The 27,748-nt window shown below is 30.2% G+C and overlaps 1 protein-coding gene across 2 annotated transcripts in view; it reads right to left on the bottom strand.

The window, feature by feature from the left end:
• Positions 1 to 27,748, bottom strand: part of LOC145299527 (pikachurin-like) — a 748,579-nt gene that overhangs the window by 262,890 nt on the left and 457,941 nt on the right. For both annotated transcript variants that reach the window (XM_080144411.1, XM_080144412.1), the window contains exon 2: positions 20,168 to 20,281. In XM_080144411.1, coding sequence (XP_080000537.1) covers positions 20,168 to 20,281 — 114 coding nt within the window. The remainder of the gene's footprint in view (positions 1 to 20,167; positions 20,282 to 27,748) is intronic.

Below are 27,748 nucleotides of genomic sequence, written 5' to 3'. Positions count from 1 at the left end.
AATAATCCAAATGATCCAAATAATCCAAATGATCCAAATAATCCAAATGATCCACATAATCTAAATGATTAAAATAATCTAAATGATTCGAATAATCCAAATGATTCAAATAATCTAAATGATTCAAATAATCTAAATAATTAAAAAAATTTAAATGATTCAAATAATCTCCATGATCCAAATAATCCAAATGATTCAAATAATCTAAATGATTCAAATAATTCCAATGATCCAAATAATCCAAGTGATTAAAATAATCTAAATGATTCAAATAATCTAAATGATTCAAATAATCCAAATGATCCAAATAATCTAAATGATTCAAATAATCCAAATGATTCAAATAATCCAAATGATTCAAATACTCTAAATGATTCAAATAATCTAAATGTTTTCAAATAATCTAAATGTTTTCAAATAATCCAAATGATCCAAATAATCCAAATGATCCAACTAATCCAAATCATTCAAATAATCCAAATGATTAAAATAATCTAAATGATTCAAATAATTCAAATGATCCAAATGATACAAATGACTCAAAAATCCAAATAATCCAAATGATTTAAATAATCCAAATGATCACAAATAATCTAAATGTTTTCAAATAATCCAAATGATTCAAATAATCCATTTGGATTATTTGAATCATTTAGATTATTTGAATAATTTAGATTATTTGAATCATTTAGATTATTTGGATCATTTGGATTATTTGGATCATTTGGATTATTTGGATCATTTGGATTATTTGAATCATTTGGATTATTTGGATCATTTTGATTATTTGGATCATTTAGATTATTTGAATCATTGAATTTTTTTTTTCAAACAATTTCAATGATTCAAATAATCTAAATGATCCAAATAATCCAAATGATTCAAATAATCAAAATGATCCAAATGATCCAAATAATCCAAATGATCATAATAATCCAAATGATCCTAATAATTCAAATGATCCAAATAATCCAAAAAATCCAAATCATCCCAATCATCCAAATGATCCAGATAATCCAAATGATCCAAATAATCTAAATGATCCAAATAATCCAAATGATTAAAATAATCTCAATGATTCAAATAATCAAAATGATTCCAATAATCTAAATGTTTTCCGATGATCCAAATGATTCAAATAATCTAAATGATTCAAATAATCTAAATGTTTTCAAATAATCCAAACGATTCAAATAATCCAAATGATTCAAATAATCCAAATGATTCAAATAATCTAAATGATTCAAATAATGCAAATGATTCAAATAATCTAAATGATTCAAATAATCTACATGTTTTCAAATAATCCAAATGATCCAAAAAATCCAAATGATTTAAATAATCCAAATGATTCAAATGATCCAAATAATCGAAATAATCCAAATAATACAAATAATCTAAATGATTCAAATAATCCAAATAATTTAAATGATTCAAATAATTTCAATGATTCAAATAATCTAAATGATTCAAATAATTTAAATGATTCAAATAATCCAAATGATTCAAATAATTTAAATGAGTCAAATAATTTAAATGATTCAAATAATTTCAATGATTCAAATAATATAAATGATCATAATAATCCAAATGATTCAAATGATTCAAATAATCCAAATGATCCAAATAACCCAAATGATCCAAATGATTCAAATGATCCAAATGATTCAAATAATCCAAATAATCCAAATGATCCAAATGATCCAAATAATCCAAATTATTCAAATAATCAATATGATCGAAATGATCCAAATGATTCAAATAATCCAAACGATCCAAATAATCCAAATGATTCAAATAATCCAAATGATCCAAATGATCGAAATAATCCAAATGATTCAAATAATCCAAACGATCCAAATAATCCAAATGATTCAAATAATCAAAATGATTCAAATAATCTAAATTATTCAAATAATCTATTAATATTAAATGTTTCCAAATAATCTACATGATTCAAATAATCCAACTGATCATAATCTAAATGATTCAAATAATCAAAATGATTCAAATAATCTAAATTATTCAAATAATCTAAATAATTCAAATAATTTAAATGATTCAAATAATCTCAATGATCCAAATAATCCAAATGATTCAAATAATCTAAATGATTCAAATAATTCCAATGATCCAAATGATGTAAATAATCCAAATGATTCAAATAATCTAAATGATTAAAATAATCTAAATGATTCAAATAATCCAAATGATTCAAATACTTTAAATGATTTAAATAATCTTAATTATTCAAATTTTAATGATTCAAATAATTTCAATGATTCAAATAATCTAAATAATCCAAATAATCAAAATGATGCAAATAATCCATATGATTCAAATAATCCATATGATCGAAATAATCCAAATGATTCAAATGATTCAAACGATCTAAATAATCCAAATGATCAAAATAATCCAAATGATTCAAATAATCTAAATGATCCAAATAATCCAAATAATCCAAATGATCCAAATAATACAAATGATCCAAATAATCCAAATGATCCAAATAATCCAAATGATTCAAATAATCCAAATGATTAAAATAATCCAAATGATTCAAATAATCGAAATGATCCAAATAATCTAAATGATTCAAATAATTTTTATGAGTCAAATAATCCAAATAATCTAAATGATTCAAATGATCCAAATAATCCAAATGATTCAAATAATCTAAATGATTCAAATAATCCAAATGATCCAAATAATCCAAATAATCAAAATGATTCAAATAATCCAAATGATTCAAATGATCCAAATGAATCAAATAATCCAAATGATTCAAATAATCCAAATGATTAAAATAATCCAAATGATTCAAATAATCCAAATGATTCAAATAATCGAAATGATCCAAATAATCTAAATGATTCAAATAATTTTTATGAGTCAAATAATCCAAATAATCTAAATGATTCAAATGATCCAAATAATCCAAATGATTCAAATAATCTAAATGATTCAAATAATCCAAATGATCCAAATAATCCAAATAATCAAAATGATTCAAATAATCCAAATGATTCATATAATCCAAATGATTCAAATGATCCAAATGAATCAAATAATCCAAATGATTCAAATAATCCAAATGATCCAACTAATTCAAATGATTCATATAATCCAAATGATTCAAATAATCCAAATGATTCAAATAATCTAAAGGATTCAAATAATCCAAATGATTCAAATAATCTAAATGATTCAAATAATCCAAATGATTCAAATACTTTAAATGATTTAAATAATCTTAATTATTCACATTTTAATGATTCAAATAATTTCAATGATTCAAATAATCTAAATAATCCAAATAATCCAAATGATTCAAATAATCCATATGATTCAAATAATCCATATGATCGAAATAATCCAAATGATTCAAATAATTCAAACGATCCAAATAATCCAAATGATCAAAATAATCCAAATGATCCAAATAAACTAAATTATCCAAATAATCCAAATTATCCAAATGATCTAAATAATCCAAATGATCCAAATAATCCAAATGATCCAAATATTCCAAATAATCCAAATGATTCAAATAATCGAAATGATCCAAAAAATCTAAATGATTCAAATAATTTTAATGATTCAAATAATCGAAATAATCTAAATGATTCAAATAATCCAAATGATCCAAATAATCCAAATAATCCTAATGATCCAAATAATCCAAATAATCCAAATGATTCAAATCACCTAAATGATCGAAATAATCCAAATGATTCAAATAATCCAAATGATCCAAATAATCCACATTATTCAAATAATCCAAATGATCCAAATAATCCAAATGATTCAAATGATCCAAATGATCCAAATAATCCAAATGATTTAAATGATCCAAATAATCCAAATGATTCAAATGATCCAAATAATCCAAATGATTCAAATAATCTAAATGATTCAAATAATCCAAATAATCCAAATAATCAAAATGATTAAAATAATCCAAATGATTCATATAATCCAAATGATTCAAATAATCCAAATGAATCAAATAATCCAAATGATTCAAATAATCCAAATCATCCAAATAATCCAAATGATTAAAATAATCCAAATGATTCAAATAATCCAAATGATCCAAATAATCCAAATGATCCAAATGATTCAAATAATCCAAATGATTCAAATAATCCAAATGATTCAAATAATCCAAATGATTAAAATAACTTTAATTATTCAAATAATTTAAATGATTCAAATAATCAAAATAATCCAAATGATTCAAATAATCGAAATGATTCAAATAATCTCAATGTTTTCAAATAATCCAAATGATTCAAATAATAAAAATGATCCAAATAATCCAAATGATTAAATAATACAAATGATTCAAATAATCTCAATGATTCAAATAATCTTAATGATTCAAATAATCCAAATGATTCGAATAATAAAAATTATTCAAATCATCTAAATGATTCAAATAATTTCAATGATTCAAATAATCTAAATGATTCAAATAATCGAAATAATCCAAATAATACAAATGATCCAAATAATCGAAATAATCCAAATAATACAAATAATCTAAATGATTCAAATAATCCAAATAATTTAAATGATTAAAATAATTTCAATGATTCAAATAATCTAAATGATTCAAATAATTTAAATGATTCAAATAATCCAAATGATTCAAATAATTTAAATGAGTCAAATAATTTAAATGATTCAAATAATTTCAATGATTCAAATAATATAAATGATCCAAATAATCCAAATGATTCAAATAATCCAAATGATTCAAATAATCCAAATGATCCAAATAATCCAAATGATCCAAATGATTCAAATGATCCAAATGATCCAAATAATCCAAATGATTCAAATAATCAATATGATCGAAATGATCCAAATGATTCAAATAATCCAAACGATCCAAATAATCCAAATGATTCAAATAATCGAAATGATCCAAATGATTCAAATAATCCATAGGATCGAAATAATCCAAATGATTCAAATAATCCAAACGATCCAAATAATCCAAATGATTCAAATAATCAAAATGATTCAAATAATCTAAATTATTCAAATAATCTATTAATATTAAATGTTTTCAAATAATCTACATGATTCAAATAATAAAAATGATCATAATCTAAATGATTCAAATAATCCAAATTATTCAAATAATCTAAATTATTCAAATAATCTAAATAATTCAAATAATTTAAATGATTCAAATAATCTCAATGATCCAAATAATCCAAATGATTCAAATAATCTAAATGATTCAAATAATTCCAATGATCCAAATAATCCAAATGATTCAAATAATCCAAATGATTCAAATAATCTAAATGAAATCCAAATAATCCAAATGATTCAAATAACCTAAATGATCGAAATAATCCAAATGATTCAAATAATCCAAATGACCCAAATAATCCAAATTATTCAAATAATCCAAATGATTCAAATAATCCAAATGATTCAAATGATCCAAATGATCCAAATAATCCAAATGATTCAAATGATCCAAATAATCCAAATGATTGAAATAATCTAAATGATTCAAATAATCCAAATGATCCAAATAATCCAAATAATCAAAATGATTCAAATAATCCAAATGATTCATATAATCCAAATGATTCAAATAATCCAAATGAATCAAATAATCCAAATGATTCAAATAATCCAAATCATCCAAATAATCCAAATGATTCAAATAATCCAAATGATTCAAATAATCCAAATGATCCAAATAATCCAAATGATTCAAATGATTCAAATAATCCAAATGATTCAAATAATCCAAATGATTCAAATAATCCAAATGATTCAAATAATCTAAATTATTCAAATTTAAATGATTCAAATGATCCAAATAATCCAAATGATTCAAATAATCCAAATTATTCAAATAATCCAAATTATTCAAATAATCTAAATGTTTTCAAATAATCCAAATGATTCAAATAATCCAAATGATTCAAATAATGCAAATGATTCAAATAATGCAAATGATTCAAATAATCTAAATGATTCAAATAATCCAAATGATTCAAATAATATAAATTATTCAAATAATCTAAATGATTCAAATAATTTCAATGTTTCAAATAATTTCAATGATTCAAATAAAATAAATGATCCAAATAATCCAAATGATTCAAATAATCCAAATGATCCAAATGATTCAAATAATCTAAATGATTCAAATAATCTAAATGATTCAAATAATCCAAATGATTCAAATAATCTAAATGATTCAACTAATCTAAATGATTCAACTAATTTAAATGATTCAAATAATCTAAATGATTCAAATAATTTCAATGATTTAAATTGTACCAGTTTGATGTCAGTTTGGAAACTGTACACAATTATTCATGAGGAACTGAAGATGTGGAAGATTTGCATATTTTGTTTCAAGGGTGCTTTGAAAAAATCAGAAAGAAAGACGTTGTCATGACCAAGATCAAGACAGTTCTTTACCCTCCCTAAGAGGCTGTCGTTATGAGACAATTGAAAAGATGAAAGTGGTTGTGACGAGGGTCATTGACATGCTCACACAAGAGGACTTCCATGGAGCCTTCCAGAAGTTGTTGGAATGGTACAACAAGTGCATTGCAGCCGAAGGAGATTACTTCGAAAGGGGATATGTTAGAGAATAGAGAGAGAGAGAGAGAGAGAGAGAGAGAGAGAGAGAGAGAGAGAGAGAGAGAGAGAGAGAGAGGGTTATAGTGTAGACACGTTGACCGGAAGTCAAGATCAGCTGATTGGATTGCGTGTGAGTCATGTGATCAGGTTAGCTGAATCGAGGAGATTTGGTTGGGACTTGGACGAGAGTGGACGGCTTCGCCGTTGTCTCCTCCCCTTCGCTGGGGTGGGGACGAACGCTGACGTGGTAGAAATAAGACCTAGAAAAAGAAACAACACATGCCAAATTCACTTTCCAATCTTCTGCGAACAAACTGGAAGGTGAATAAAAAAACTATAGAACCAATTTCTTGTCTTGGAGTGAAATAAATCTTCGTCCCCCCAAAACAGGTACCAGTCTCCCTCCCAGACGAGATGTTCCAGATTGACCAACAAAATGGCAGACATATTCACACTAAACAGCATATGAACATATGTAATAGAAAGACCACTAGACGATCACACACACAACGACATTAACTCTGATAAGATAATCAAACACTCAATCCTTTATAAATAGACAATACAACAAACGCTCATTTTATGATACGACAACGTAACAAATCGAGTTTCATGTGTGTACTATCGATAAAAGTCTGGAAATTGAAGACATCTCGTATTTTATTTCAGTTCATATCTTCAAAGTTGAAATGTTTTGGGGGAGGAAAAGAAGAGAAAGAGTGAAAAATGATAATGTCAATATTTTTATTCGATGAGGACGTACATTTTTTTTTATTTGTTATATACATCTTTTTTTTAATCCGAAACTTTGAACTAAAAAACCTTACATTTTGTGTGTATAGGGGGGTAATGGGGTAGGCTAGCGGGAAAAAGATTTTCCAAAAAATCAAATCACTGATCGTTATTAGGAAAAAGATCGAAGACTGGGATACGATTATTTTTTTAAAATGAAACAAATACAAATTGAAAAAAACATACTAGAAAGTTAAAAAGATAAAATCCATGAGTTTATAGCAGACATTTTGTTTTGAAATTTTGAAAGGAAGACAGCTGTAAAATCCGTTTTAAAAATTGATTTTTTTATCAAAAGCAAAAAAATCATACGTTCTAATGCATTTTTTATGGTGAAGTGAGTGACGTAATGGTTACTGGCACTAACTGACGATTTGTCATGTCGAGTTCAAATTCTATTGTGTCTGTAAAAAGTAACGTTGATTAACAAACCTAGAAAAAGTATAATTGTTTTCACACAACTATCATCCACTATGCAATAAAGAACACGCACGCATATATATATTTCTTGGAAGTATATATATATATATATATATATATATATATATATATATATATATATATATATATATATATATATATGTATATATATATATATTTATATATATATATATATATATATATATATATATATTTCTTGGAAGTTCTTTCAAAATCTTTAAAAACTATTAAAATATGTCCATCGTTGGAAAATAATTTTTCTTGCACCGCTGATTAGTTTTACTGACATGAACAAACAGTAGTGCCAATATTCTTAAAGGCATCATCAGTTGTTTACCATGAAACTGTTTCGGGGATTTAATATTAATATATATGATTACTTCATTTAATACATTTTGAAATTGACAATAACAATAAAAAATAAATAAATAAATAAAATAAACATATATATCAATAAATAAGTATACACATATATATATATATATATATGTATATATTTAAAACTAACATAATATCCGAAATATATAAAAAAAAAACACCAAATAACCCGTACAACTACACCTAGGCTGAAAGTAAGCCAGCTTACTACAACAAAAGGATATTTATCCTTTCCATAAACATACAAAGAGAAGGGGTGAACCGGAGGTCAACTATGCCTTTAACCTGTAAGTGCCTGCCCATTGGTTGATTAGGATGGGTGCAGTGGCAACTAGAAAGCTGATTGGCTAACAAAATCTCAATAGCATGTGCGTATATATAAACATACGACAACCACAACTTTTCGCATAAGCCTGACGAATTCTCACAAGAATGAAACGCGGAATATTCTGTTAATTGCCATATATATTTTCATAACTTACTATATATATATATATATATATATATATATATATATATATATAGCATGTTTATTATCAAACATTATTAGTTACATATGCATATAAATGTTTAGTGGCACATCAATTCAGAGAGACCGCCTCATCAGACTAACAAAAGGAGCAATATTGCTCATTTTGTTGTTTTGATGAGATGATGTTTCTGAATTGGGGTTCTACTAAACATTTATACACATTTGTAACCAATACTGTTTGTATAATAAACATATTATAGACTTTCACTAAACACGAAGGGTTCAGTGGATCTACATTTAGGAAACAAAATTATACAACTATTATACAGGGTGGAACGATAAAATTGTCTCCCTAGAAAATGCATGATTCCATTTCCGTTTAATAAAAACCGGTTTTCTTTCTTTGTTGCAGACCATCTACTAGTTGGCCAGTTGTGTACAAATCCCAAGAGTGATAAGAGCCTTCTATCATGTCTGAAAGTAATACAATGTTAAACGAGCGAGATCGAAGATGCACAGCTGTACAACTCATGCTCACTACTGATCCCAGTTATGACAACAGCACCATTGCCAGAACCCTCAAAATGCATTGCTGGATTGCAACGAGTTACAGGGACATGCCTAGAGTGATGAAAACAAAGTTTTAGCACGGTTATGTCGTTTCAATTGAGGGCCACATCATGCCACCTCACATCTTCGAAGTCGGCTTGGAAGTGTACACCAAAGTGTACCTGGATGTGGTGAAGAGTGCAATGATCCCCTTGTACAATCAGGTGGCTGCTGGCAGATCCTGGATTTGGCAGCAAGACTCGGCGCTAACTCACAAATCTAAAGAGACCCTCCTCTCACTGCCCCCTCCTTCTCTGACCTGGACCCACTGGACTACTTCGTTTGGTTTTACATCGAGAATATCACCAAAATGATATCCTACAAGTTTAAGGCCAGTCTGATCGCCGCCATCCGCCGAGTATTCGCCGAGCTCCTGCTGGCGCTTGTGGAAAAAGCATACTCCCAGTTCCGGATCCATATCGAGGCTGTGATTGAGGCTGAAGGCGGCTACATTGAATAGATGTCAGCTCTACTACATTATCAAGTTACCTGAATTGATTTTTTCAATAAAAGTTTCAAAATAAAGCTGTAGTGTTGTTTTCATTAGGGCGACACTTATCGTTCCACCCTGTATATATATATATATATGTGTATATATATATATATATATATATATATATATATTTATATATGCAGGACCCGTTTTTTAGTGTTGCTCGAGAAGATATGACAGGATGCTGACTATGAGCTAAGATTATTTTCTTTTCCAGGGGTGTGGTCACATTCCAAATATAAATATTATATATATATATATATATATATATATATATATATATATATATATATATATATATATATATAGTGTTTTGTATCTTTATTAATTGAAAAAAATTAATATAATTTATGCATGTTCAGAGCGGTAGCAAATAGTTTTTCCTATGTTAGCGCCACGCATTAGGAATTATAGTAATTACTTTGTTTTATGAAATGGTGGATGACAAAAGATGTCAAAAAGAGTCGAACTCATGTATATTAAAAATGAAATAGCTGATGACATGCCAGCATCAAATTTTCCATATAAAACTGAGAATTCCCATAAAAAACGTATTTTTTTTTTAATTTGGACTGATTCTTTATATTACTTGTATTGATTCTTATCTTTTGCAACATTTTGGTCGGTTTGACATTCGACCGTCTTCAGGCATGTTGGTTGCTGCTTGGAAAAGAAAAACAAGTTACTGGCTCCGTAGAAAATTTCGTATTCTTGGAGTTAGTCTCTGTCTTATGGCCGTGGTTTTGTATGTGTTAAAAAAACAACAAGTAACAAACAAGCAAACAAACAAAAAACTAACTCCATTCTTTTCCAAACACCAACCAACGTGCTTGAAGACGGTTGAAGTCCAAACCGACCAAAACTTTGCACAAATAACACTCAAGATAAGCACAATAGTCCGATCGCTATAAGTAAACATAAAAGAACGATTGAATATTTATAAAGAATTATTGGAAAATTCTGAAACCATTAGTTCTTGAGTTGTTGCGTGAAGGAGAAGTTCTTCTAGACTGAGATAATTTTGCTTGAAAAAATTAGATATGCACCAGAAACATTTTTGTATAGAGATGTAATTATGGAAGCATGCCATATAATTGATGTGTGTTATTTTAGTGCAGTGACCAAAAAATATCATTCCTTTATTTGTCCCGTCAATTATTGGAATTGTATTTTATTTCTAAAGTGGTCTGTTATATATATATATATATATATATATATATATATATATATATAAACTATATATATATATATATGAATACAATCGTACAATATAAATATTTTAACTGATGAAAAATGAAACCCTCAGCTTTCCGTTTACAGAACAATACTCGATTAAAAAAAGAGTAACTTTTATAAATAGTATCTCGAAATGTTGAAACTATTTGTTGCGTTTTCTTTATTCTTTCTTGCCTTGAGAATTCCTCCGAGACTAAAGTAATTATAAATTTGTTCGGAATAAGTATATAAAAATGTTGAAGCTTAGTTTTCGTTATCTGTAATCTTTCCTTTTTTGAGAATTCCTATTAGACTAAGGTAAATATAAATTTGTTCAAACTAAGCAATTCATCCTAGACTGATATAAATATAAATTTGTTCGAAATAAGTATATAAAAATACCGAAACTATTGGTTTAGTGTTATCTATAAGCTTTCCTTGTTTGAGAGTTACTCCTAAACTGATTAAAAATCTTTCAGTACGAAAATGATTAAAATGCCAGACTAATTCCGTGTTTACATTATTGACACCTGAAATGAACATTCCTATATCGTAGCCATTTTTAAGTTGCATATATACATCTGCTGTCATAAATGTTGTAAAAATTATTTACTTTTGGATTGATTTATATTTAAAATATAGATTTGGTCAAATATATGAGGGAAAATATTTTTTGTATGAGATCCTCGCCATTTGCTTAAAATCTGCACAAAGTATATTTAAATTGATTTAAATGTTATTATTTTTGACAGTCGAAGACTTAAAAACACATAATATTTAATTTTTATGTTTAATCAACGTGTTCTTTTGATTTAATAAAAGAAAACAGAAAGAAATAAAAACTTCGCATTAATATATACGGTAATCTGTTTCATAGTAACGACACAAATCTACAAAAGAAATAATAATAAACAAAAATTGATTTCAATTCTATGCCCCCTTCCCCCAAAAGTACGAGCACGTTTAATTTAGAAAATTAATACGTTAGCCATTTAGTCAATGATCGGAAAAAAATGTAATCAAACAGCGTATATAGTATATATGGTTAATAGTCTGTAAGTCAATCAGAAAATCATTTATTTCAAATATGAGAACGTGTAAGTTACAAAATTAATACGTTAGCTGTTCAATTAAATTAATACGTTAAATTAAATTAATACGTTAGCCGTTCAATTAAAGGATTTTGTTTTTATCAACGGTAATAAGGACTGACACCATATTGAATGTCACGGAATTTATTCTAAAACTGTTCGAAAATTGAATCTCTTAAACTGTGGAATGAGTCTGTGCAGCCAATGAAATAGATGGAAGCAAAAAAGAACGGAAGGGAGCGTTCATTATTTACATACTGAATGAGTATTAGTTGACTGTTAATAAAACAAAACGATAAAATGAAATAATCACAAACGCGTGTCATAATTGAACACTATGAAATATTTTGGAACTGAAAGACGGGGGGGGGGGTAAATATCCTGCTATACCTGTAAATATGACTTGTTTGGGAGAGTACTTTTCGTCGGGACTATTGAAGAAATTTACGATATTGAATAAAAACGATTGATCATATCCAGAAAATATGCAGCAGATAATGCCAGGTAGTATGATTATATTAAATTCATATGTGACATCTCTGCTTGTATTGCTATAATCAACTTTATATATATATAAGTAAACTTGTATAAACATCAGAAAAGTTCATACACTGATCGATGTACATTTCGTCAGGGTTCAAAAATGGATAATATAATAAGAAAAATGCATTACCAATGATGACATGTGGCAACCTTACACCAATTAAAATATGTCATTTATTGTCTTGACAAGTCACTTCCAACAGGAAGCAGGTAGGATATGTTTGCATACTAAGGAAAATCATGTGGTGTTATAATTATATTGAGTCAGTTAGGTCACTTTTATTAACGCTCTTCTCAATGGTATTGCTCTATATTCAGGTGGTCTTGGCGAGAACAAACATAACATGTAGGTTGTCAAGAATTCAAAAGTTCAAAATTAAAAGACATGCGATCGGAAGAGTTAAAATGAAACCATCAATTATCATGCTGAGAACGAAAGAGAATTCATTTAGACTTATTTTATTTTTATGAAAATCGCTCCAGACCAGCCATACAGACACTTAATATAAAGAGCTAAAAAAATACTATTTCAGAGTCAAAAACTTTGCCAATGATTAGTGTTAGATAGAATAGTTTATGACCCAGAAAACAGCAATTCTTCCCTCTTTGTCAGAAACCTCGCTCAGGGAATATAATAACTAAAAGACAAAATAAGGGAAGCGAGAGTTACACGACTGCCACAAAATAAACTCAAGATCCACTTTCTACTCTCCTTAAATTATAGGTTAGTAGTGTTGGGCCGATTAATTGGAATCAGAAAAATCGACAAATTTGGGGGATCGGAATCAGCATCGAAAAAATTGATGCCTATTTTCTGATACCAAAACGATTCTTTTAATTGTCTTTTTTTATTTGATTGCTGGTAATAATGAAAAAATATAAATATTTATTGATTTTAAATTACCAGTAAAACTAAAATCGATAGATCATCCTCCACAAATGTAGTTTGGCGTTTAGGAAAATATCTGCATATTTAATATGTGTTTTTTTTTTTTTTTTTTTACAGAAATCAGGGAAAAATAACTCTATAGTTAAATATTTAGAGATTTATAAAGAATTGGAATCGGAATTAGTAATTTAGGTTAGAATCGGTAATTGTATTGGAATCGGGAAAAATATTGGAATCGTCCCATCACTACGAGTTAGGAAAAATCTTTGAGACTCACTCCAGAAATAAATGTCTGATTATATTTTCTCCGTTTTTTTTTCGCTTAAATCTTCATAATTTTCCATCCCTTAATTTTTTGCAACTGAAAAACCGATGCATTCCTCTAATCGATACGTTTTGAAAATATAATAATGTTGCCCCTTTTTTTTTATTTTGTTTAGTTATCCTTAAGTGATTCAACTTAAAAAGACAAGGCGAAATAAATGCAAATTCCACAATGATGAAAATTTGAAAATATTTCCAATTTTGATGAGAATAACGGGAATCCTCCCTCGTTGTTGTGTTATATATTTGCTGTAGCTGGTTGTTCAAATATGCTTTGCAGTCTATATAATTGCTAAATCTACTTTTGTCACTGGTCTACAATGTATACACACTGACAGAGTCTAAAACACAACACAGCTGATCTATAAAATAATATTTTTTAATTTCACACTGACAACAGTTTTGGATTTAAAGTTGTGACAGCGCATGTAGGTGATGTAGATGTTTGGCTGTTAAGAATGTGTCAGCTTTTTCTTTGTCGTTGTGACTGACTGCTCTGCTTTCTGTCGATTTATATAAACATTCTTTCCGCCTGGGATGTTTAATATTTCCCATTGTCTATTGTTCCAATTCTTTTGACTGATATCTTCTCATATTTCTGGTCAAATTATGCATGCCAACAGACAGTGGTGTAAAATCTTGTATTCCTGAAACTCATCGAATGGCTCTTTTCCCGGGGTCACCTGCCAAATATCCAACAGTTGCTGTATAAAAATAAAAATGAAATCTTCAAATTATTAGGTAAGAGGCTCTTTCTTTGGATCCTGTTTAAGAGGGAGAGACTAGTGGTTGGTGGACCAGACCAGATACTGCAACGATGTTCCATGCATAGACAAATCGTGGCTTTATAATCTTTTAGCTCGATAGAGGGAGCCAACCTTCTTTGCAGTAGTCTTAACATCGTCTTCTATATTTTTTTTCTCTCATGTACGGGTAAATTACATCGTCTTACATAGAGTACTTTTACAATCTTACTTTTATTTCTGTTGTCTCTAATTGTTGAGTGCAATCGTTGTTTCTACTTGTTGATGGCTGGGTTGTCGATTATCCTCTGATTATCTCCACTGCATGTTTTCGAAAGAAAAATACCAAAATCACAAAAGGAAAAGATGACAATCATGGAGTCGCGAAAACAAAAGGATTTCTCATTTGAAATCGATTTCTTTTATATTCATTGTCAATCTCTTGGAAAACAGAACCAAATATATGAGGAAGAAAACTGATGACGTAGGTTTAATTTTAGGGTTAGGGTAAAAGCTAAGAATAGTGCTGTACCATCAACATAGACGTTAATTGCTTGAATAATATTCTTTGGAAGATTATTGATGGTCCTAGAATAGAACCCTGATGAACATAATTGATAGGAATAGAGAAAGAAGAGATACCATCCAGAGTTACTTCCAATCTTTGATCAGAAAATAAAGACCTTATGATGTCAACAACCTCATGACCGATACCATAACCTTGAAGTTTATATAGAAGACCAGAAATGTCACATTCTCCCAAACGACTTTGAAATGTCAAGCGCAATGGCCCTACCCTTTCCTGAATTAACAGTATGGCGTACTTTTGTCACATTTGGGTTGGTGCATCTGCTATTAGTCTCTTGCTCTTAGACAGGGTTCAAAAGAGAGTCGCCAAGCTGATAGATCCTGACATGTCATCTAAGCTTCAACCTCTGTCCCATCGACATAATGTTGCATCCCTCTGCCTGTTCTACAAGTATTTTAATGGTGAATGCTCCGACGAGCTACAAGCCCTTGTACCCCCTTGACGTAAATACCCCCCCCGACAAACCCGACAAGTAGCTAAATCGCACCCCTACACAGTAGAGATCTTTAGATGCAAGAAAGCCTTTTACTCTAAGAGTTTCTTCCCCAGAACTGCTAGACTTTGTTCCTGCTTTCCCAACTGTACTAACACTCAGAAGTTCAAGTATAATGTGAACAGACACCTTGCTGCTCAACTCCCTTCATAGTATCCCTGCAACTTATGTCCCCCGATAATAGTTCCCTACATGAAAGTGGCACTGTGTCTTGTTTTGGGTGAAAATGGAATAAAAACAAAAACAAAAACAAAAACGCAACCTAACAGATTAGATTAGAGGCTCCGTTTTGGACTCTGTCTGGGTAAAAGAGACTAGCAACGAATACACCAACTTATATATGGCAACAATATACCATACATGGGCTAATTGCTTAATTTTTAATTAATTTATTCATTTAAAAATTTTTTTACACACTTATCAAGGCCTGGAGGCCACTCGAGGATAAGGGTTAATGGGTATACATTAGTCAATGTGATTATAACGTAGTAAACATAAGTAGTGGGAATTTTGTAAAGTAGATTACTTACGGGGACGGTTCATCAAGAACTTGTTTACGTTGGACTTGAAGACGACCAAATTGTAGTCAGCTGGAAAGCAGGCAATTCGAAGAGAATTCCACAGGTGTGCAATTCTTTTTATTGCTTTTCCACCACAAACAACGCCCAGTGCCACTGTGATGTAGGGGGCTACTATTTATCAATTGCAGGGATACTATGTAGGGAGTTCATCAGCAATATGTTTACATTACACTTGAACTTCTGCATGTCAGTACAGTCGGGGAAGCAGGAACTCAGAAGGGAATTCCAAAGTGTAGACGTTTTGGGGAAGAAACTGTTAGAGTAGAAAGCTTTCTAGCATCTAGGGATCTACTGTGAAGGGGTGGAATTTTGTTGCTTGTTGAGATGGTTGGATATATTTACACCGAGGCTTGTAGTTCGTCGAAGCATATGCCATTAAAATACTTGTGGCTTTGTTGAGGTATAAGATACTGGCAGGCAATAGGAGTTTTTTTTTTTTAGTCTGGTTGAGAGATCTCGCTTTATTTGCTGCAGATTTGGTAGCATTTTCTATGTTTTTGTTTCAATTCATGTTCTCTGTGAATGTGGGTCAAGCAGTTTGTATGCCGAACTCTCAGATAAGGGGAAATTACATCGTCACATTTAGAGGACTTTTACAATTCTACTTTTGTTTCTATTTTTGAATCACTGAATGCAGTAATTGTTTATAATTGTTGACAGCTCGGTTGTCGATTATCCCTTGATTATCTCCCTTGGATGTTTTCGAAAGAAAAATATCATTCACAAAAACGATGACAATAATGGAGGATTTCTCATTTGAAATCTTTTTGTTTTATTATTCACTGTCAATCTCTTGGAAAAAAAGAACAAAAAAGTATGGGGAAGAAATCTGATGACGAAGCGTTAAATTTAGGGTTAGAATAAAGACTAAGACATGAAAAGAGGTTGCAAATGTTATTGTTTAGAGGATTTTTTTTTTTTACATATGTATTCATGATCTTCGATTCACAAGATGCATTGAAGAACCTCCAATCTCTGGTCCCCCCCCCCTCGCCAATCCTTCATGATAAACACCCGTCTAGCTAAAACCACTGTCAGTAATTTCCCCCACTCTTTATCTGTGCCTAAATCAAAACGTAGATTCCATGAACATAGCTTTTTTCTGAGAAGTGCACGCCTGTGGAATTCTCTTTCGTTTGCCTGTTTCCCACCTGACTACAACTTGGACGTCTTCAAGTCCAATGTAAACAAATTCCTGATTAATCGCCCCCTTAAGTAAGACACTTTATCAAATCTCCAATACCAACTATTACTACGATATTATTCCATTGATTATTGTACACAAAATAACCCTTATCCTCGAGTGGCTTACGGGGCTGTATAAGTGGTTATCCCCATGTAAAAAAAAAAAAAAATCAAAATTAAGGCAAAATTTGACGTTCTAACTTTATTAAGTACTTCTATATTATAATAACGAAAAAAAAAAATTGAATTCCAAGTAAAACAAATGGTACCTACGTAATTGTCATGTCGCTAAAAGTAAAATATCCCCCAAAACAGTTCCAATAATGTCTGGATCAGACATATTGGGTCACATGATGTAAGCAAAAGGGGAAGTAACTTAGTTGAATCACAATTTGTATCAGACAGAATTTATTCAGCAAACAAAAATAAACATAATATCAATTGATTACCTGCTCTAGTAGGGGACCTACTGTGGTGCATCAGGTGGTAGCTTAATATACCTCCATGCAGTGACTTAGTCCATAGTACATTATAGTCTACATTGATTTTATAAAATTATTTTTTATATAATTGCTGGAATTTAAAGTTAAAATACCAAAATAAAATATCATGGTATAATTGTACTCTAAATAGAAACATTCATTTCAAATATACCCCTATTTTATCAAAGAACCTACTGTTGATTTTACACGCCAGGCTCTTCTACTTGTGCAGTGATAAAACTTTTCCAATGAACTTTTGATGTAAGGCTATATAAGGTTCGTTTGTTGTGTAAAAGTATAATAAGGTTCATTCTTAAATCTGATTTTATTGATTTTCGATACTTATCAGAGGCATTCTGATACTAAACCTGTCTAAGAACACCCCCAGACATATAAAGTACATTTGTGTGAAATTTCAAAAAAATCGGCCCAGCAGTTTTTGAGTCCATAGGGAACTCTCTCTCTCACATACACAAAAAGTTCTTTTTATATAAGTAGAGATCAGTGTCATGGGAGGAGACGGTGGCTCAGTGGTTAATAGCACAGACTGATAAAATAGGTATATCAAGTTCGAATCCAATTTGTTTCAGAAACACTTTCACTTAGGAATGTTTGCAACCTTCATCTGTAAGTAGCCAAGGTCTTTCCAGATAGAATTCCAACTAGAAAGATATCGGGAAAACGAATACCAACAAAAGAATCCTCGTCATTTTTATGAATGTATAGATGTGTCCGAACGTATGCTATGCACTCTCTCGCTATCTAATTAGGTATGATTAAGACCAAGTGAAACACGAGATTTCTCATCATCTGGAAAAAGGTTAAAACGCACCAATTCATTTCTTTTATTTATCTTACTATCTCCACCCTATTCAACAACATATAAGATTCCAACTGATTTCCTCATTCACTAAAATTAAACCAAATAATAAATCAATAAACAATGAAAATAAGAGTAAAAATGACGATATAAAATAATAATAATAATAATAATAATAATAATAAAAATAATAATAATAATAATGGTAATAAATAATAATAATAATAATAATAATAATAATAATGATAATAATAATAATAATAATGGTAATAAATAAGGAAACATTATGCATCAAAATATAAAAATAACACAATGATAAGAATAACACACCAATTAAGCTTAAACGATAAATCATATTCTCTGTTTACCAGCTCAACTAATCCCACTTCCGGTTCCGTTTTTACGATATTTTTCTTTTTCTTTTACAACATTATTTTGGTTTCTTTCTTTTTGAAAAAGAGATGCTATTCTCGAAATATTAACGATTACCATTATCCCCCTTATTTCACACAGTAAGTCCTTATTTACTGATCTGTATGTGCTTGTTTTTGAAAAACAAAAACCTACAAAACCATCGTTTGTCTATTTTTTGTTCATATGTCACATCAACATTCGTTTTCATGTATTGTTATAACCTTATTATACTTTTACATAATTTGTTTACCAGCAATGCTTCAAACAAACTACCTTTCTCTTTTATTAAAAAAAATATTCATAAATCTAATTTAATCATGTAATTAGAAAGTCAAAAGTCATTTATAAAAAAATAAAGGGCAAAGAAAAGCAAAAAAATAAAATAAAAAACCCCAAAGCTATTAATACATGAGACTGTGTGTGAGGACACTTTTCAACCCTTATACTCAATGAATTTTTTATCTACAGACTTGAGATTTGGTATATAGGGTATTCAGATGCGTGGAAAACTTTTTAAATTGTTTTCACCCGGAAAAAAACCTACTAAGAGGTCGAAATTGAAAAACTGGTGCTTGGGGAGTCATCAGATTGTTATCTGTTTTTCAACTGTTTCACGAGGCTTTAAAACATTTTTCAAAGATCATGGGAATGTGTGTGTGTTCACATTATGTTAAGAATAGTAGGTTTAAAAACACTTTAAATATGCTGTCAAGCTGGCCTGATGGTTATAGTACTTGACTTACTGTCTTTAGGTTTTGGTTTGGATTTCAGCTCGAGTGATTTTTTTTTGTACTTACAAGAAATGAACTGTTTAGAAAAAAACATAATACTCGCATGCACATGTCTCAGTTTTTTTTTTCCGTTTTGTTTTTTCTACTTTATTTGTTTTTGAAGGAATTTAACGTTACATTTAATACCGGACAATGCCGGATAAATCTACTAGTAAACCATAAAAAGAAAAGAAATGGTTTAATGCTACTAACTTGAGCAAGAGAATCCATCAGGATTTAGTAAATATCCCGCTTCACATCCGCACATGTATCCATGGTAGGATTCGATGCATTTCTGCTCACAGGAAGATAAGCTGTTACAGGAGCCTGCAAAAAAAAGGAGATAAATGAATCATAAAAAATGTGAGGTTAGATATGAAGAATTTGACTGTAAAATGCGATAAACACCATTTTCAAAACTGTTCAATAATCAAAAGTCTTGCATTTCATCATGCAGAGCATTTTAGGACAGGTAACCCGTATCTTCAGACAGCCTGATCTGGTAGCAATCTCTGGATTGAGGCAAAAATAATAATTGTCCCCTATCTAGACGAATTTTTTTCTTCATTGATGAAGGACAGAAAAGCTGAAGTGCAGCATGAGAACAGATACTACACTTTGAAATATCTATTTGCACAAAATATAAAATTACATTATGAACAAATTTGGCACAAGGCCATTCAAAAGTATGGGTATAATGGATGTCGTTTGTTATCGTTGGTTTCTAATACTTAAAATTGTCTATCCTACATTTAACTAGAAATATCTCAGTCACCATAATACGACTTTCATTTCAGGGGCTGTTCTGCTAAAGATAAACCCAATTTTGAAAAAGTTTTATTGTACTACACTTTGATCTTTTAAATTAATTTTTCGGTTTATTTTTTCATCCTTTTCAGTCCATCTTTTTCTTTTTTTTTCTTTTTAACACTTTTCTTCTTTTTTTTTCTTATTAACACTTTTCTTCTTTTTTTTTCTTATTAACACTTTTCTTCTTTTTTTTTTATTAACACTTTTCTTCTTTTTTTTCTTATTAACACTTTTCTTCTTTTTTTTTCTTTTTAACACTTTTCTTCTTTTTTTTTTATTAACACTTTTCTTCTTTTTTTTCTTATTAACACTTTTCTTTTTTTCTCTTATTATTAATCCTTTAATTTCTTTCACTTCTCTTCTTTGGCACATCTAAAACTTAACGAAATTCCCATGAGCAAAGTTTCTTTCCTAGAACTGCCCGTCTGTGGAACACAATACCACGAGGCTACCTCCTAGTTGACTACAACATGATTATTTTTAAATTCAATCTAAGCAAATTCTTGTTAAGCCACCTTTGAAGTAATCTATTTTTTTGTTATTAGCTTCTTACATTAAGTGGCTTCATGTCTTGTCTGGAGTGATTTCCATAAAAATAAATGAAGAATAAATACTTTTATTACCAAGGCTAAAAGCCACTCGATGAGCGAACTGAAAATAATGAATGAAATTAACCAAGTTTGTAAATTCATTAGGACGGTTTACAACAAGTGTTTATTAGAATTGAAGATAAACATGTTATAACTTTCAGGGAAGTAATCTTGTAGCAACGTGTTCCATGGATGGGAATCTCTTGAAAAGAAACCCTGTTCTTATAAATTCAGTTTAATGCTAGGTACGTGGAGGAACAAAAGGAAGTTCTTTGCAATGGGGGTAGCTATTTAACTCATACTTAGACAGAATGAGCAGGCTCATACTATAACATATGTCATTTACAATTAAGCCAGTGTACATTTTAACAAGGGTCACACAGAGTGCATGATAATAACACAGATCTACAAAACAGAATCATTCCCAGAGATGAGTAACGTGAAGTTACGTTATTGAATGCATATATAATTTTCTAGCTTGTACTTTCCAAATGCTTGCTAAAATCATATATACACCTTACAATTCTTATGTGGTTATTCTCAAAATCAACACAGCGACGAATTTATCAACATATGTTTTATTTACAATTAAGCTTTTTTCCCATCAGCAAAGAGAAAGACGTTAATTGTAGAGGTTGGTTGGTGTGTGTCAATCACACTTGAGGGCTGTCAATCTTCTTTGTTCTCTCTCTTCTGGGAATGTAAATATTAAAATATTACATTCTTTTTTTTTTATTTTACGTTGCACAATTCATAAATTCCCGACCTGGAATGTAAATATTTCTTTGTTTTCGTCATAATTACAATTCTGGTGTTTTTTATGGGACACAAGAATGTAGATCAAAATTCATCTGAAATGTGCATGTGTGCACACCTTTGCTTTCATCGGCATCACGTCTCCATATTCAACAAAACGGTGTATAGAAAACAGATTGATATGACGAATGATGTCATGTGTGGGTGGGCTTGGGTGGTGGAACACAATTTTTTAAATCAGTGTCTCTGTTGAAGCCATGCAAATGAGACAACGCCAATAATGTAGAAAACTTTATAAAGTAAGGCGAACGTTATTTCGATGTCTGTTAAGTTAGAAAGTTAAGAAGTAAACAACTAATTAAGAAAACGTTAGTTTTTCTTTCCTAAGTCAATTGTTTCTAAATGAAACCTTAAAGAAAACTCTCAGCAAACGTCTCCTTGTGCCTTATTCCATCATGAAAAGAACCTTATTTTTACAGCAATCTTTGTATGAAGCAAGAAAGAATTCATTAAGATAAAAACTAAATATGAAATACAGAACAAAGTGAACATAACATATTTTTTAAAAGTTAGTTTAAAATTTCGTTTGCTTTTTTTGTCAACATAACTGTTCGAATGTAAATAACCGGCGTTGCCAGGTTGAAAAATATTAGGCGTTTAGTCACATACTATCCTAACTTCTTGCGATCTTCCTGAAAAGTGGATCACATAACAGATCTATAGAAACATAAAGTACATAAATTTTCGTCTATGAAAATTATACAGGAAATAGCTTAAAAGGGAAATAACTCTCAAAACTTAAATAAATAAATTTACTCCCGTTTTAAAGGCAACTGGTTTAATTGAAAATAAATTAAATTAAATATAAATTAAATTAAAAATGAATTTAATAAATTAACTTTAAATAATATTTTTAAATAGAACAATAAAGATAATTCTATCACAGCAAACAATTAATAATATAGAGTTAATTATTGAAATAGATTTTCTTTAATGTAATATGCAAATGACGTTATTCCTTAAATGTAGATTTCTTTTGAATAAATAGTATGTATAAAAATCATGCCGAAAGAAAGTGTGTTCGTTTTCAGTCCGAAAATTAATTTGTGAAACAGCGTACATAGTAATCAAATTGGGAACAAACAAACAGGTAAGATACAACTTTACTGACAGATAAAGTTCTTTAATTTAATTGAAGATACTCTTGAATGGGTTGTTGTAGTAAATCAGATTGGAGTTACCGCCCCTGATTTCACGCAGTTACAAACTCTTCTGTTTCGAAAACTATTTTAATTAATTATTATTTTTTTACAAGGAAATCACCACTTATCAAGGCTCGAAGGCTACTTAAGGATAAGGGTCAATGAATGTAGGGTGGTAGTGTCGTAATCATTAATGGCATAGATTGGGTATAATTTGGATTATTTAAGGGGACGGCTCAGCAAAAACTTGTTTACATTGAACTTGAAGGCTATCATATTATAGTCTGCTAGGAAGCAAGCCAGTGGACCTGTGTTCCACAGGTGGGCGATTCTACGAAATAAGCTTTGTTTATGGAATCTGCATATAGGTTTAGGCGCAGAGAGAGTAGGGGAAATTGTTGATAGTGGTTGTAGCTAGTCGAATGTTTTTGTGAAATTTTGGCAAGAAGGGACCATAGATTAGAGCTCAGACGAGCACCTGCCATGAAAATAATGATAGATCAGAGACAGGCTTACAAGATCTCTTTTGTAGGAAAGAGGCTACAGGGAAGAGAAAGGGGCATCATCTACTAAGTTTTGAAGCCGGTTTTGAACTCTATCAAAGCAGGACAGAGTAGGACAAGCAACTCCTGCCCTGATGTGGCAACAGTACTGAATTTTAGGACACTCTTGGCTCTTATACAGACAGAGGATTGCATCGGCAGTAGCGGTAGAATGATCCTACTAATTTTTCAACGATCTTGGCAACTGATTTGATGTATGTGTTCCATTTCAGATCAAGAGTGAAAGTCAGTCCCAGAAACTTGTCAAGACATGATGCGTCCCCAAGAGGGGAGCCATTAGTTTTCTACTTTATCACTTTTTGTAATTTTTGGATATTTTACTAATTTCGACATGATAATCATGTAGATAACATTATTTGGAGTTAAAATTCAATTTTTCGATTTTTCTTATTATTCTGAACAAAACCCCAGTTGTATTTATTTATTACAAGGAGACGTTGGGTAAATCTACTAGTAGCTTATAGCTTAAAAATGGTTGATCCTTTAAAGTGGTCACTAATGCATCAGATATGCGAACTTAATCATCTACATTATTACGACCCGATCAGGAGAGGTGTGATGATTAGTAGGACTTGTATTGTTAGTTTTTCCCCTCTCTTTTGTTGTGGGGGAGGAGGTAATAACTGGGAAGCAACTACTGATCCGAAGAATTACCTTTCAGGTGAGAATTCACTTCTCTGATCAGGATTATAAATACCAAGAGCACAGGTAATTTGCATCAATCACTGTCCAGGTAATTTCCTCTACGTGTGGAGGACTTTGTCATTTGAGTAGAAAATAAGAGAGTGAAAACAAAAAAAAAAAAAAAAAAAAAAAAAGGCAAAGAATAAAATTGGGAGCGAGGCATGGGTGAGTAGCTAAGATCCATGGAAACGTCATTAACTAAAAACGTTTGATGAATACTTAAACATTCACCCCCCCCCCTCACAGTTTTGGTTTCTATCAAAGAAAGTCATATTTGTTTTTGTATCTAGTATTTTCATTTTATTTTATTTTTTACCAACTAGCAAGAAAATCTGGCATTGTCCGGGAGAACAAGCTTCAAACTTGGAAAGCCTTGGGCAAATTTCAAGAGGTTGAATCTTAAAAAAAAAAAATACATGAAATCATTCAAAAAGAATGCTACCATGGTTAGAAACTGTGTGTGAATACAGCTTACGTAACTGAAGTTATGGGTTTTAGATATGTATTACTTGGTAGAATGAGGCCCTATCAGAGGCGGTTCTTAAAAGGTTGGGCCAGTGCATCAACCACTAGTGTCTCGCTGTTGGACAGGGTTAAAAAAATGAGTATCCAGTTTAATTGATCCCGCACTATCAACCAAGCTCTAACTCCTGTCGCATCGCTGCAAATATTGAATTTTGTACTTGTTTTACAAGTACTTTAATGGAATGTGCTCCGATGGCATGGGCGCAGCTTCAACGGTACTTGATTGATGCTAACTTGAGTTCGTTCTTTAAAATAAACGATGCTGTAAAAATATAATTTCCACTTTTGAATGATATATGAAATGAAAATACTTAAGTATTAACGAAATTACAAACAAAAGAAAATATACAGTTATGTATGGCGGACCCTGTATTACTAGCTGAAGTACTTGTCAACTCTTGAATTCTCAAACTTTTCTATTCTGCACATCAGTTCAAAGGAATTTTTTTTTTTTTTACTTTAAACCACAACGGATTAATTTTATTTTAAAAGTGCATTATTCAGGTTTGTGGTGATAATCAATATTTGCTTTGAAATAACTGGAGTGCTATAAACAAAAAAAATTAAGCAAAAATAAAAATAATTGGTTTGTGTGAGATTCAAACCCTGAAAGACTGCATAAAATATTTGAATTGAAGGCGAACAGTTTATCCATACGGCTATGATAGAAAATATTAAACTGGGAAAGAAAAACAGAAAATAGGGAGAGAATTTCAGATTGTTATTTGTACTCACTAGTAGTCCTCACACAGGTCGTCATCATAGATTACTCACAGACAAGAACTGGTGATGTTCCCTGGAGTCTGTGTGAGAAGTCTCTCCAGATTTCTAGTACTCTATACCTCTTTTGATAACCTTTGCAAATCAATTTGTGTTATTGCAATAACCATTTACCATTGATTTCTCGCTGGCAATGATTACGGGTCTCTACTGGAATTTGGGTTGCAATAAGCCTTCCAAGGTTCCAGTTCTCTTTGCACTAATCCAGTGGAAGTTTGGTTAGTGCTTTTTCTCCTCAGTCTTTTCTATCCTCCTCGACCTTTCACGACTATGTGGTGCCAGTCGGTGCCAATGCTGCATCTTTTTTAAGAGGCGGGGAGGGAGAAATCTGGTTCGTCATTATTATTATTTTATTTTTTGACAAAAAAAAAGTTTCTTCATGTTAGAATTGCCGCATACTTAACTGCACACATACAAAAAAAACAAAAACAAAAAAAAACAAATAAAATAAAGGTAAAAAGACAAAATTCTCCAAATAGAAATGTCTTAGAAAAATGTGGAATATTTTATTTCTGTACGAAAATAAAACACAAGAAACCACTTGTTTTCTAAATTGTGCTTTCCATTTTCTCATTGATCCGAGAATATCACCTTTAAGTGCAATTCTTCAAAAGTAAATTTGGAATCCACATTCTTATATGAATAATAATGTGTGTTTTCTTAACTCAAACATATGCATTTCCTGAGACAACATTAAAAATTCTTTATATTACTATCTATTTGCCATTATATAAAAGGAACTTTGTCCGTGTGTGTGAGAGTTCGTTCCCCATGGACTCCTAAACGACTGGGCCGATTTTTTTTTTTTAAATTTCACACAAATATACTTTATGTGCCTGGCAGTGTTCTTAGATAGGCTTTGTATCGCAATGTCTTTGATAAGTACCGATAATCAAAAAAATCTGATGAAAGAAGGAACAGGCGATTTTTACTAAAGTTAACGACTTATACAGCCTAAAATCATAAATGCATTTAAGAAGTCTTATTACCACACAAGCCGAAAGGCCTGGCAAATATAATCAACAGTAGGTACTTTGATATGACGGGGGAGTTTGAAATGAATGTTTCTGTTTAGAGCATAATTGAACCATGATACTTAACTTTTGCATTTTAAAATCTAAGCCATTGTGTATAAAAAAATAATTTTATAAAACCAAGAGTAGGTTCTCTACAGTGCAATGTAAACTTAAATGTATTGTGGACTAAGTCACCGCAAGGAAGCATGTGAAGCTTTCTCCTAGTGCACCCCAGTTGGTCAACAACTAGAGCAAGCAACCTTATTGAAAAGTGGGCGATTTCACCAATTTTGATGACAATAAAATATGGGAATGTGAAACATTCGTTGATCCTCCTTCGATGCTAGATAATTTCGGGTATAATATATATTTAAAACTAACAAAAACAATAGAAAACAAACAAATAAATAAATTAAATAAACATGAATATACATAAACGATCACACATATATATATATATATATATATATATATATATATATATATATATATATATATATATATATATATATATGTATGTATGTGTGCATGTATGTGTGTACACATATGTATATTTATATATATATATATATATAAAAAAAGGGGGAGGAAAACGTCTACCTTAAACCACTAACCTAGTTCTAAAACAGATCCTTTGTTCGATAAAATGCATGCCCATTGGCTGATAGGAAGGGGTGCGGTGGATACTAGAAAGCTGATTGGCTAACTAAAATCCTCAACATATATAAAAACAAGAAACAACCACAGAATTCGCGCATAAGCCTGCCGAATCCTATAGTGGATGAAACGCAGAATATTCAGTGTAGCTTAATCGCCATATATATTTTATAAATTACTATATATATATATATATATATATATATATATA

Source organism: Euprymna scolopes, chromosome 2 (assembly GCF_053919585.1).
Source record: "Euprymna scolopes isolate OS-2025 chromosome 2, ASM5391958v1, whole genome shotgun sequence".
Lineage (NCBI taxonomy): Eukaryota > Metazoa > Mollusca > Cephalopoda > Sepiida > Sepiolidae > Euprymna > Euprymna scolopes.
The sequence above is the reverse complement of the archived record's forward strand: the minus strand, read 5'-3'. Positions and strand labels throughout refer to the sequence as shown.